The sequence below is a fragment of the Peromyscus leucopus genome, chromosome 17 (genome assembly GCF_004664715.2).
Source record: "Peromyscus leucopus breed LL Stock chromosome 17, UCI_PerLeu_2.1, whole genome shotgun sequence".
In the NCBI taxonomy this organism is placed as follows: Eukaryota; Metazoa; Chordata; class Mammalia; order Rodentia; family Cricetidae; genus Peromyscus; species Peromyscus leucopus.
This window is the reverse complement of record NC_051077.1, coordinates 10,601,362-10,614,613: the sequence shown is the minus strand read 5'-3', so window position 1 is coordinate 10,614,613 and position 13,252 is coordinate 10,601,362. Positions and strand designations below refer to the sequence as shown.

Below are 13,252 nucleotides of genomic sequence, written 5' to 3'. Positions count from 1 at the left end.
AGACTCCAGAGTGTCAGCAACCTATATGGTTAGGGATGCTCCCCTTGCTGTGTGAAATGGGACCAGTTGGGTACTCACCGAGCTGACCTCGTTTGGAGAAGCACCGTTCTTCAGGAGCAGCGTCACAATGTCTGTGTGGCCTTGCTGAGCTGCTTGGTGCAAGGGGCTGTATCCTAGCTATGAAGTAAGGCAGACATGTGGCAGGATCAGTGAGCTGTTGGGGGCAAGAACTGCATACACACTCCAGAGTCCATCTCCTAAAACTGCTCCCCCCCCTCCACTTCCTTCTTTACGCTCAGAGCTCAGGACCGAGTCAGGGCCTGGAGTGGCTCTGGTTGCCTCCTAAGTGAGTGCCTGGGAGCTGTCAGCGTGGGAGTTGGGTGTAAGGTGCCCCTGTACCTTGGTCTTGGCATTGACATCCGCCTGGTGCTGTAGCAAAAACTTCACCAGCTTGATGTTTCCATAATGACTGGCCACGTGGAGCGGGGTGTAACCCATCTGAAAGGCAAGGAATGAATGTGGGTGGGAAGTCATCTGGGCACGCCGAGCACCAGCAGAGCCACGCTTCAATGGAATCCTTACAGAAGCAGCTGCTTCAGGGAGGGGAGGAAAGCTATGGGGGGAGAGTGAGGGCCGCTGTGAGACATGGTGCTGATGCGGGTGGGAGAAGGGACAGGATCTGGTGTCAGACAAGGGGAGGTTGAGATGTTACTGAAGTCATTGAGCAGGCAGTCGGAAAGCTGACATGAACCTGGAAGAGAGAGCTAGGCTGAAAACTGTTAGCCTTGAAGATGAGCAAGGGCGGCTGACATGAAGCAGAGGGAGGGACAAATGTCTGTGGCAGCACCTAGAAAGGCTTGCGGGTGATCGGAGAGAGCTGCGCCAGGATTCGAGACGCGTTCTTTTTAGGAGAGCCTGACGGGTCTGTGCTAGGAGGGGCTCTGGAAGGACAGACAGCCGCGTACGGCCAATGCCGACATTCACAACAGCAGACTCATTTCTTCTACTAGAGGGGTGGAGCCTCACTGTAAGCATCCAGATGTTAGCGGAGTTATCAGAGTTTATAGGAAGTGACCATGGTCTAAAGGGATGGGCCACGGTTATTCAGGTGACTGCGGGCTGCCGTACCAATTTCCAAAGAATCTACCCTGTTGATTTTTGCTTGTTTACCAGGTCTCCCACATACCAGCAGGTGCTCCACGTCCTCCCTGTTCAAACTCTGCCCCAGCTCCCATGGATTGGTGTTACGCCCAAATGGCTGACAAGCCAGCTCCTCTTTGGTCACACATGTCCTTAGGGAGCCAGCTGAAGATTCCAGAGGCCCTCTTAACAGACCCTATGGGTCAGACCCTCATGCCCTGATATGGCTTTGTCATCTATGAGGCAGCCTAATCTACAGAACAGGGTCCTTCAGGGAAGGACCCCAAAAGACTGAACTAGGATAAGGATATTCTTGGCCTTTAAAGAGATTCTTGCTGAAGCTGTGGAAAGCTCTTCTTGGGGTGTCTTCAGCACAACATCATGGCTAGAGCATCTATGGAATTGGAGTGCATGTGTGTGTGTGTGTGTGCGCGCGCGCGCGTGTGTGCGCACTGCTGGTGGTATCACTTTGTTCCTTCTTTGGGGTTTTTCAATGCTGGGGACCCTGGGCCTGGAATATGGCCAGGCAAACTCTCTACCCTGAGTTACATCCTCAACCCTTTGTCCCTTCTACTTAAGGCAACAAAAGGAACAAGGGTGTTCCTCTTCCATGCAGTCCCTTCTCCCACCAGCTGGGGGTGCTCTTTTCTCCGTCTGGGCTGCCAGCTTCTTAGTCTAGATGTCACATTTTACAGCTCCTTCCTGTCACTGCAGTCATGTCCCCACACTGCAAACACCCAGAGCAGTGTGCTGTGTACCACAGACACACTTACCCTTACACCACAACACAGGACTCTTTGACACAGAGAACCTGAGAGAAAGCCAAACTCCATTCAACACAGTCTTGGCATGAAAGGGGCTGTACTTCCGAGTGACACAGAGGAAGCCTGGCTACCCTCTACATGCTTACTACACATGAGAGACAGGATTTAACATCATGTGTAAACACCCCTTCCAAGTTCTTAGGACAAACTCAAAGGTCTAGCAAACTTTAAAAAATTCCCGGATATAACGAGTAGCCATGAATGCTCGTGTCTCCAGACTCCTTATCAGTCTCAGGAAAAGGCAGAAAAGTGTTGATCCTCAGGTTTTGTGTCCATGAAGGAGACAATTCTGAGGTGTGAGGGGGTACATCGGGGTGGATCGCGACAGAGCATGCAGTTAAGGGAGGGAGCCGTGACAGATGCAGGCATAGGGTGGCCTGCCTTACCCGGGTGGTAGCATCCACTGTGACACCATGTTTGATCAGCACGTCTGCCACTGGAACATGGCCTTCTTGTGCTACCAGGTGGAGAGGAGTGAGTCCACTCTAAAAAGAAACAGATGTGCATCAACTTTGAGTCAGGGAAGAATCCCAGGCTACAGTGATAGAACTGTGAGGCTTGAAAGCCCCAACTCGGCTATCTGACTGGTTATCTGGCAAAAATCTTCCTATCCTGGGCCTCCATGTCCTCGTCTGAATGCCAGGTGACTAACATAGGGAAGGGTCAGGCAGCTTTTTCTGTTACGGGCCTGACCGCTAGTTTATGAGACCCGTGTCTTTGTCACTTTGCCAATCCTGGTAACAAGCAGTTCCAGCCAGCAGGGAAACCACCGGGCATGGCCGAGTTCCAATAAAGCCTTAGAGCACTAAGCAGTGGGCTTGGGTTGGCCCACAGACAACAGAGTCACTCAACGAAGACTGTCAATTGTAGTGATTGTCATTTCCTCGGCAAACTTCGCTGCCTTGGTTTCTTATTCTAGAAGATACAGGCTACCGCCGACTTATCTCAAGGGCAAAGCAGGGGGCATCTGAGACAGCGCCATCCACGTAAAATCATGCTGCAACTTCTGAGAGCGTGTGCTACCACTGCCCTGCAGCCCACGGCACTGAGAGGAGGGCGGGGACCCCTCTGGGAGTGAAAGGACCACATTCTCGGACTTCTCATCAGCTTTCTCATGAGAATAGTGATATGTCAAGGTGTTGATGGCTATGTGGGAATTGGCACAGAATCTGTTGGGAAAGTCTCCTTCCCTTTACTTCCTCTGATGAATATAAAAGCCCAACTCTGGTTCCTTATCAAATGACTCCACTTCCTCAGGCTGCCCAAGGTCTGGATCCTGTTTCCTAATCTAATCTAATCTAATCTAATCTAATCTAATCTAATTTGTTGTTTTGTTTTTTTCTTAATTGGCAAGTTGAGATCATTAATATTGAGAGTTATTAATGAGCAGTGCGTATTGATTCCTGTTATTTTATTGTTATGGTGTGGGTCCCCCAACCCTCTCTTTTGATTTGCTGGTCTGGGATTATTTATTCCTGTGTTTAACCCCTGAGAATTTGCAGGCTACATAATGGGAAAAGCTCTTAACTAATAATACATCGGATACAGGGTTAATATCTAAAATATAGATATTAGAACTAAAGAAATAAAAGAATAAAGAACTAAAAGAAAAACTCTGAACATCAAGAAAACAAATAACCCAATTAAAAAATGGGGTACAGAACTAAATAAAGTTCACAAAGAGGAAACACAAATGGCTGAGAAACACTTAGGGTTAGAGTTAGGGCTCAACATTCCTAGTCATCAGGGAAATGCATCTTATACCTCTCAAAATGGCCAAGTTCCATAAAACAAATCATGCTGGTGAGGATGTGGGGTAAGGTGAGCACACATCCATTGCTGCTGGGAGTGCAAACTTGTACAGCCACTATGGAAATTAGTGTGGCAGTTCCTCGGGAAACTGGGAGCAGATATACCTCAAAATCCAGCTATTCCATCCTTGAGCATATACCCAGAGAACTCTTCATCCTACTATAGAGGATCTTGGTCAACCATTTGCATTGCTGCTCTACTCATAATAGCCAGAAATTAGAAATAGCCTAGATACCCAAAGAGATGAATGGATAATGAAAATGTGGTACTTCTACACAACGGAATATTATTCAGCTATTAAAAAATTGAAATCATGGAATTCACAAGTAAGTGGATGGAGTTAGAAAAAAAAAATCATCCTGAATGAAGTAACCCAGACCTCAAAAGGCAAATATGGCAAATATTCTTTTACATGTGAATGTTAGTGTTTAAGCCTTCAACAGCCATGCTACAATCTGTACAACCACAGAGGTTAGGTGCGGAGTAAGGACCTAGGGAGCAGGGAGGATCTCCCAAGGAGAGGAAAACAGAATAAATAGTTATGGAGAGATGGGGGGGGGGACTGGGATGGGAATATTAAATAGAGGGGGAGGAGAGAGTGGGGTATGGAGGGAATACAGGGAAGGACAGCTAACACTAAGGGCTACTTGAAGGGTTATGTGGAAACCTACTACAGTAAAAGCTTATATGTACATATATGTATATAAATACATATATACATATATAAAAGTTTATATATATATATATATTTTGTGTTTTTATGTTTGTGTGTGTGTGTGTGTGTGTGTGTATGTGTGTCTGTGTGTTGTGCTTTTTCTCTCTTTTTTTGAAATTCTTGTTTGTTTCCCAGAAAGAGAGAGAGATTGAAAGGCATTGGGTTGGAAGAGTGGGGAGGTGGGGGAGAGATGGATGATGAGGAAGGAGAAACTGTGGTCAGAATACATTGTATGTAAAAAAAAAAAATTCAATTAAAAAAGAGGTGAGGGGAACTCCATGAAAAACAAACGAGCAAACAAACAAAAACACAGGGCCTCCAGAGTGCTTTAGGGGATTACAGATTTACCTGAACATGCTTGCCTTCCCGAAATTCTTAGGCTAATTTATCCTCTAAAGAAGTGGCTGCTGGCTGGGCAGTGGTGGTGGTGCACACCTTTAATCCCAGCACTCAGGAGGCAGGGCCAGGTGGATCGCTGTGAGTTCCAGGCTAGCCTGGGCTACCAAGTGAGTTCCAGAAAGGTGCAAAGCTACACAGGGAAACCCTGTCTGGAAAAACCAAAAAAAAAAAAAAAAGTGGCTGCTGGGTCATTGCTCCGTCAACAAGGCTTGCCATGTAAATGTAAGGGCATGTCTACATAGGCCCCAATCCAGAGTAGCATCTACATTCAGGAATATATACTTTTTTCAATGGAGACTTATATACTACACAAGGAGCTCGCAACCCAGGATCAGGAGATGTATGGGTGTGAGGCATTATAAACTTTTGCACACCACCTACAAGGATGGACACAAAGGCATCTTTTCTGGGTGAGTTGTTCACAGTCTTCCTCGGCCTCTCAAAAGAGTTCATGAACCGAGGAAGATCAGTATTGTTTCTCTTTAAGCAACAGTCTCATTGACATATAATTTTCATGAAATTTGCCCTTTAAACTGTAAAAATTCATGGTTTGTAGCATGTAGGGACCTGGGAAACCATCATACTGTCTCACGTTAGAACACTGTCATCTCCCACAAAGGAAACACCGTCTCCAACATCAGCCATTTCCCATTCCCTGGGCACACCAATCCCTAACAACCACTAGTCAGTCTCTGTGAATTTGTCTGTCCTAGACATACTTTATCATTGGGATCAAGCAAGATTGAGAACCACTTTGTGTCTGTGTGTAGATGTACACTACATGGGGACGTCTGGAGCATCAGAAGTCAACCTTGGTGTCAGGCTGTAGGACAAGGTCTCTCACTGGAAACAGCTCTCGGCTAGCTGGTCAGTGGGCTTCAATGTTCCTCCTGTCTCTGTTACCCCAGCAACACTAGGACTACTATCATGTGCTACCAGGCCTGGCTTTTTACATGGGAAGGACTAGAAGAACCAGAGAAGATGGATGACACCACAAAAAAAACGTACTTTCTACCACAGAGAGTAGGCATGCAGTACCAAATTATGCAATGTACTCCCGAATGTAGATGCTGGCCCACACTGGGGCAAGCACATTTTGGGTTTTCATGGTGGTCTTCTTGTAGATCCTCAGAGGAGTAGAGCAAGGCAGTCTGACATGGGAAGGGTACAGAGGCTGGGGTCTCACAGCCTTCCTTACCAGCCGGCTGTGGATTCAGTATGACACCAAGATAAAACTTACGGAGTGCTGTCTGTCATCAGTGTCCCACCCACGTATCTCATGCAGGAGCAGAGCACTGGGTAAGGACATAAGCTAACACCTTCACTGAAGGGGCAGGGTCAACTCAGAGGGGCCTACCTTATTTCCCAGGTTGCCATTGGCTTGCTTTGACAGGAGAAGGGCGACCATTTCTGTGTGGCCCTCTTGGGCAGCAAGGTGCAGCGGGGTCACGCCTTGCACAGACTCGGCATTCGCCGACCCTCCATACTGCAGCAGACTTCGGGCCACCTCTATCTGGTTCTGCTTGGCAGCAATGTGCAAAGGGGTGTAGCCGTTCTGAAACAGAAGAAGGTCCCTGAGTTCTCTTTCACCCGACAGCCGAGGCAATGACAGGAGGACATGGGACTCTGAGCAGGGCTGTTGTCATCAAGGAAAGCATGTTCAATGAACGGAAAAAAAAAAAAATGGACACACTACTGTTGGAGCTAGATCTGCAGGCGAGGCTTGAATAGCCAGCAAACGTCTGCTCCCTTCTCACCATCGGTTGTGACCAATCCTCTTTCTCAGATGCGCTGCTAGGCAGGAAGCGATGTTACCAAGCACAGTTCAGATTCCAGCTTCAAGGTAAGGTAGGGAAGAGTTAAAGTTTCCCATCTCTCCCCCGTGGCAGTAAGGACTCAGAGCCCCAAATGCTTCATATGGAAAAGAAACGGAACCACGTACAGCGGCACACACTTTAATCTCCTAATTCTGGAGACTGAGGAAGGGTGAGCCGGGAATCAGCCAGGGCAGTTAGTGAAACCCTGTCAAATAACAACAGCAACAACAGCAGCAACAGAATGGCTGGTCTGGAGAAGCTCACATTTCCTCTTCAGGATGTATTACTGTTCCTTTTCTTCTATTAGCACCCTAAAAGGAACCTTTCCTGACGCAGTTGGGCCCTGGTGTCGTTCTTTGGACCTGCAGGCAGGGGACTCAAGGATGTGGAGGAGCTAGCCCGTTCTATTCTCCTCTGAGCCATCTGCGACCCAGGGCAGTATTCCACCACCCAGATGACTTCTTTACATATTTTTAAAGATCATTAAAAGTAGGGGAAACATCTGCCTTGTTTATTTCCAAAAAAAAATTCTGGGTGGATCAAATGTAATTATGTACTCACAGGAAGTGCTTTCCAAAATTAAGACATGAGAACAGGGCAGCCGTGTGTGGTGGCTTTGCCATATACTATTAGGCAAGACAGGATGACAAGTGTTGGTCTTACCAGTTAACCACGTCACCCTGTACTAGGGTCTCACTCTGTAGTCCAAGCTGGCCTGGAAATACAACATAGCCCAAGTAGGCCTCAAACTTGAGGCAGGTTCTCCTGCCTCCGACTCTCAAGTGCTGGAAATACAGGCGTAATATCACCTCTGGCTTTAAATCTTATTCATTTACGTCCTTTTGGTAGCAAATCATTGTCAGTGGTTGGGTTTCTAGTATGTGTGAGCCCCTCATCATACAGTGGACAGGCAATAGGGTCAGTTGGTGACCTCGTTAGAAACTGTTTCTTACTGTGATGTTACTGGAACATTACCCCGACCACTCAGAGCAAGGCAGGCAGGCATCTGTATTACTCCCTATTTTGAAGCTCTCGCTCAGAGGTGATCTGCTTTAACAGACCATGGATTCTAGGTCCTGTTGGCTTCTTGAACTATGATGTGTGTGCATAGTACTTGAGACCTTGTTCAGTGTGGAATCGGACCCAGAAGGTCTGGATAGCACTTGAGGACCAGGAGATGCTGAGGTTGCTGGTCTGAGAACCACACTTTGAGTAGCCAGGCCCTGGAATACTCAGAGTGAAGGACTGCTAAGCCAGAAGACAGGACCCATGACCTCCTGGACCTACGTCCACCCAGCCTACACAGCAGACAGTTCCTGTGTGCAACCGTCTTCAGACACATGCTTTTCCACATTGGCTAGCATTCCTCCAGCTGTCTGTGGGTTTTTGCTTGCCACGCACTGTCTTCCTGAGGGACCACCAACATTTCTGGTTGAGACGTCTTAGTGAAACAAGGACAGCCACTCACTATGGCAAAGCAAGGCTTTTTGGGTCTTTTCTTCACCCCCAAGGCACAGTCATTGGAGACATTGGCAGAGCATCCATGGATACGACAGCAGGCGTCCCAAGTCACTCGGGCTGCTGTGGGTATCTAACACACTGTCATGAGCTGACACTGATTTGTCAGGGACAAGCTTGCCCTGGAGATGGCTAAATCTTCCAGGTCACCTTGGGTTAAAACGGAAGATATGAGTCACTGACCATCTCAGAGCATGGACCAACCCATCCGAGTGTCCCCCAAACCAGGACTAAAGGAACGATGACCTTTTGTGGGTAACAAGGAGAAACGGTAACTAGGTCAGGGCGCCAGGGAGAGGTCAGACAGGGATATATGTCAGCAAAAGGCTCCTTTTCCCGAGGAAATAAGCTCAGGGAAGGAATGCACACGGGAGGGAATCTGTTCGCATCAGGACCGAGAAGAGGAGAGTTTGGTTTGGGTGCAAAGGGATTTACTGTGAAATTCTACAAAATTGCCAGACTACTTTGGAAACTATTTTTGCCATGGAAACAAACCCCATCTGTGCAGGCTTTGAGCTGCCTTTCGCTCTCTTTAAATATCATGAACCTGGCTCCAGCTCCGTTTATATAAGTGGGAATGAGGAGGAGGAGGAGGAGGGGGAGGAGGGGAGTCCGGCTTCTTATTTTTAGAAGCAGGAGTAAGTCAACATCTTAGCCGGCTGTGTGCTGCCTCTGCGCGGTGACGTAGGGCTCGCTCCCGCAGGAGACAGGAGTAGGGACGAAGCCTGAGGAGACAAGGGCTTCTTCCTGAGGCACGCCGTGTCTGCAGGAGGCGGATGCTGTGAATCGAGGTGAGCTTTATACCGACCAGAGGAAACAAAGCTGAAGCCACTCGGCCCCCTTCCCATGGATGAAATTGGCAGGTGTCAGCTGAGGCCCACAGTGACCCACCGAAAGACTCTCTCCTTGGTGGGCGGCACTGGAACTCCTGCTGTGTGACTGAATTCTGCCATAAATCATTCTCAGGCTGTCCTGTCAGAAGGCGGGGAGCCTGGTGTGGGGACCACGGTGTCTGTTTTATGCTGGCCCTGACTCTGCTCCTGGCCAGTCTCATGGTGTTCTCTTGCCTCTCACAGATACAAACCCCACCTTACCCCAGGGGTAATCTGATCCCCAAAAGGCTCCTCTGTCCTCTGCCTCGCCCCCCCCCCCCTTCCCTGGCCACATAGTCCTATGCTTGGCAGTGTATTTCAGAAGCCAGATGTGCAACCAATGCAGAACATGTAGGGGTTAAAGCCCCCATGACAGTGTCTATATTCAAAAATAGAAATAAACTTGGGAGACCCTCACACTCAGACTCTTTGCTTCAAGGCCCAGAGAGGTGTGGCCACTGCACCCAACACCAGAACCTCGGAACCAGGTACAGAATGGGACATCCCAGTGGGCCACAGTCCCACTGAGTGAAATCTCTGAGAACAAGGCTTGTGGCTCCAGGAAGACACTCATGCACTAGACCTTTGACCACCAGTTTACAAAACACAGTTGACATGTCGCGGGTGGGCTTGGGGACATGTGACGTGTAAACTGAATCCCACCATTGTGAGGGACCGTCTGACAGGAAAGTATTACCCACTTCTCAGGCTACGAGCCCTCAGATAGCAGCAATGGTCCTACAGGTCGTGTTTGTGACGGTGTTGTGACATGTCTGTGCTTACAGAGACAAGCACAAAACCTCTGGGGTCCTCAACCTGTGGGTCGTGACCCCTTGGGGGTTGAATGACCCATTCACAGGGATCGCGCAGCCTATATCCTGCATATCAGATATTTAAAAATTACAACTCATAACAGTAGCAAAATGACAGTTATGAAGTAGCATCAGAAATAATTTTGTGGCCGGGGGTCGTCACAGCATGAAGAACTGTATTTAAGGGTCACGGCATTAGGAAGGCTGAGAACCACTGCTTTAGACAGGTTTAGGAGCCTTACCCAGGCAGGGCTGTGCGGGGAGCCACCTCGGGGGAGAAGGAGCTTGACGATGTCCAAGTTGTTGTGATGGACGGCCACGTGCAGGGGAGTCAGGCCATTCTGCAGGGTGACAGAGCCGAGGGAAAATGAACAGCTTCCTTTCTGTGAGGGACCATTTAGACAAGCAGGATCTACCTCCAACCCACGGTGCTTCCTTCCCAGGTAAGGACCCCATCCAAAACTGGGCTGGGTAGAGTTTGGAGGTCAAGCACTTGGCCAGCATGTGACAGCCCTGGGCTTCATTTTATCACAACAAAAAGTGAAAATAAATCTCTTTATTTAAGCTTAATAGTAGAGAGCTTGTTTAGGCTACACTCCAGTGCTGGGTTCCATCATCAATACAGTAGAAAAAGAAAAAAATATCTGCCTAAAGCCAGTCTTGAAGGAGAGCCCCTGAAAGACAGCTCCAGCAGGATCTAGGACCATTTCTTCATCCCTGCTGGGGACCGGGGCCATGAAATCAATACACTTGTTCAGAGAGTACCAGGTCCTTCTGACGGACAAGGCTTTTTCCATGTTGCTTTCTCCAAAGACCATTTTCTACGGAAGGCTGCCCAGGCGGGAGAGGTGATTCCCAGTGGGGAAGTCCGTCCCTTCTCACTTCCTCTAACCAAATAGGAGAGGGAATCTGCTCAGACCGAGAAGGGGAGAAGGAAGTTCAAACTCACCTTTCCAGCCGCGTTGGGATGTGCATCGTGTTCCAGGAGCAGCTCGGCCACCCGTACCTTCCCATACTTAGCAGCCACATGGAGAGGGGTAAATCCTTTCTGAGGAGAAACACAGGCCATCAGGACCGTGGGAGCCAAGGCCACTGACCTGAAGGAAGGTATGGTTGAGACTCTTCCTGCCCTAACCAGCATGGGAATGCCAATGTGGCAGAAGGACCTGAGTATTTTGGTCCCTGCAAGAGGCTACAAGCCTTCCTGAGTACCACCTGGCCAACTCTCCTACCAAATAAGAGAAAGCTGCCTCCGATATTGTCAATTGCTTGTTGACTCAGAGAGTCAGGGGCTGTCTCTTTTGTTTATTGTTCCTTTGGAGACAGTCTTGCTAGGAGGCCCAGGCTGGCCTTGAACTCCAGATCTCTTTGCTTCATTCTCTGCAGTATTGGATGACAGGTGTGTGTCACTCTGTCCAGCAGAATCTTACCTATTTAGTTAGTTATCTTTTGCAGCTCTGGAGAGTGAGCCCGGAGGCTTGCGTGTGCCAGGCAAGCACTCCTTTACGAAGCTACTTCCCAGTCCTTGAACCCCTGGATCCTTCCTGGATCCTAGGAACCTAGAGCAAATGTCTAGCAAGTTAATTGCCGCAGGAGAAATAGAAGGAACCTGGGTGGGAGCAGAGAACTGACTGCGTCCTTTCTGGGGAAGTAGATGACACAATGGGCCTGCAGTGTCCCATGACCATGAAGAAGGATAGTTGGGGATCCCCTTCAGAGCCCCAGGCCTAGCCTATTGTTTCTGAAAAATATGTGGGGTTTGTTTATGTTTTGTTTTTGGTTTATTTTGGTGGGGGGATCCTGTCTTGCTATGTTGCCCAGGTTGGCCTTGAGCTCCTGGGCTCAAGTGATCCTCCTGTCTCAGCTTTCTGGGTGCTGTGATCACAGGTGGGGCACTAAACCCTGCCAGCCTGTCGCTTTCTAAGAATCGGAACAGCGGCTGTGTGACTTTACCTTGGTCATGCAGGCTTGGGATGCCTCCTTCTCCAGAAGGGCCAGGGCTGTGTCCACGTGGCCCTCACGGGCTGCGGTATGCAGGGGCGTGTGGCCAGCAGTGGTAGCCAGGTTGGGGCTGGCACCATTTTCCAGCAGGAGCTTCACCATGCTTGTGTGGCCGATGCGAGCAGCGCAATGAAGCGGTGTCTGGTCATCCTGGACCCCAGGTGAAAACACAGAACTGGAAATGTTAACCTTTCCAAACCCAACTGTATTTCCCAGGGGCGGGAGGCGAGGCCCACAGAGTGCAAATGACTCAGCCATGAATAAAGAGATCTGGGATTTCTTCCAGTCTCTGAGTTACAGAAAATAATATGCTCTACCTCATTTAATCCTTACAACTCACCGGCTTCGTGGTTATTGCTACTTAATTGCTCAAAGGTTGGTCCAGCTTCCCCAGTTGTAAGTGGGGAATTCTAACATCATTTCATAGGGTTCAGATCAAACAGCTAATGGACACAAAGGGTTCACAATGTTGGACCGGAAAAGATACTGTAAACTGACGGCTATTCCAACAAGCTTTGTCTCCCAAGCTTTCTGCCTCCTGTACTTAATTGATGTTTGAACTGGACTTTGATGTTTTCTATGCCAGCAGTCGCAGGGCTCCAAATGACTGAGTCGGGGAAGACGGCCGTTTATCCCACTCTTTTCCAACTCCCAGGTATAGCTCACGGCGCAGGGGTTCCACGGATGGCATATTGGCTACTGGGCTCAAGCAGAGATGCTCAAAGGGGCCTGTCGCTTGCAGAGTGCAGGTCTTTGCCACACAGCCTATCTAGCACGCTTGGTAGCTGATCGTATGGTGTCTTCATCATCCAGTAAACAACGGGGGATCCTCCACTTTTAGATCAAGTGACTCCCGGCTGATTACCACCGGTGACGCCATCTTACCAACTCCCTTCCTTCAGTCACATCTACTCATTAGCCCAATAAAAGCTGCAGGCCAGCCTGCTCCCTGGGTTTTGTTATGCTACAGAAACACAGCTTGGATGCAAGAATATCTCTGCCCTTCTCAGAACTCCAGCAAAGCAGAGCTGGAGCTTTTGGTGTGACCTACACGGGAGTGGTAATGCCTGTGAGCCCCTGGCCTCTGACCAGAATGCGTTCCCTTCACCAGGATGGAGGGACCCTGGGACCCTCCCTTTCCTGCCTCCAGAGCTCACCTTGGCCTTGGCATTGACTTTTGCTTTGTTCTGGAGCAAATATTTGGCCACTTCCGTATGCCCTGCTCGGGCTGCCATGTGCAAAGGGGTCTCTACTTTCTGCAAAATAACGAAGTTATAGAACGGTTAACACATGCCGGGGTTGCAAAAGGACACACGCCGAACTCAGATCGCTGCCTGGGCTT

At 49.0% G+C, this 13,252-nt stretch overlaps 1 protein-coding gene across 15 annotated transcripts in view; it reads right to left on the bottom strand.

Annotated features, from left to right (window-relative positions):
* Positions 1-13,252, bottom strand: part of Ank1 (ankyrin 1) — a 189,442-nt gene that overhangs the window by 42,245 nt on the left and 133,945 nt on the right. For all 15 annotated transcript variants that reach the window (XR_003736434.2, XR_005093074.1, XM_028887805.2 and 12 more), the window contains exons 13-20: positions 13,068-13,166; positions 11,863-12,060; positions 10,859-10,957; positions 10,152-10,250; positions 6,248-6,445; positions 2,351-2,449; positions 400-498; positions 79-177 (exon numbers count right to left, since the gene is read on the bottom strand). Coding sequence is in view for 13 of the 15 variants with exons in the window: in XM_028887805.2 (XP_028743638.1) it covers positions 79-177; positions 400-498; positions 2,351-2,449; positions 6,248-6,445; positions 10,152-10,250; positions 10,859-10,957; positions 11,863-12,060; positions 13,068-13,166 (990 nt within the window). In the remaining 2 variants the exon portion in view is untranslated. The remainder of the gene's footprint in view (positions 1-78; positions 178-399; positions 499-2,350; positions 2,450-6,247; positions 6,446-10,151; positions 10,251-10,858; positions 10,958-11,862; positions 12,061-13,067; positions 13,167-13,252) is intronic.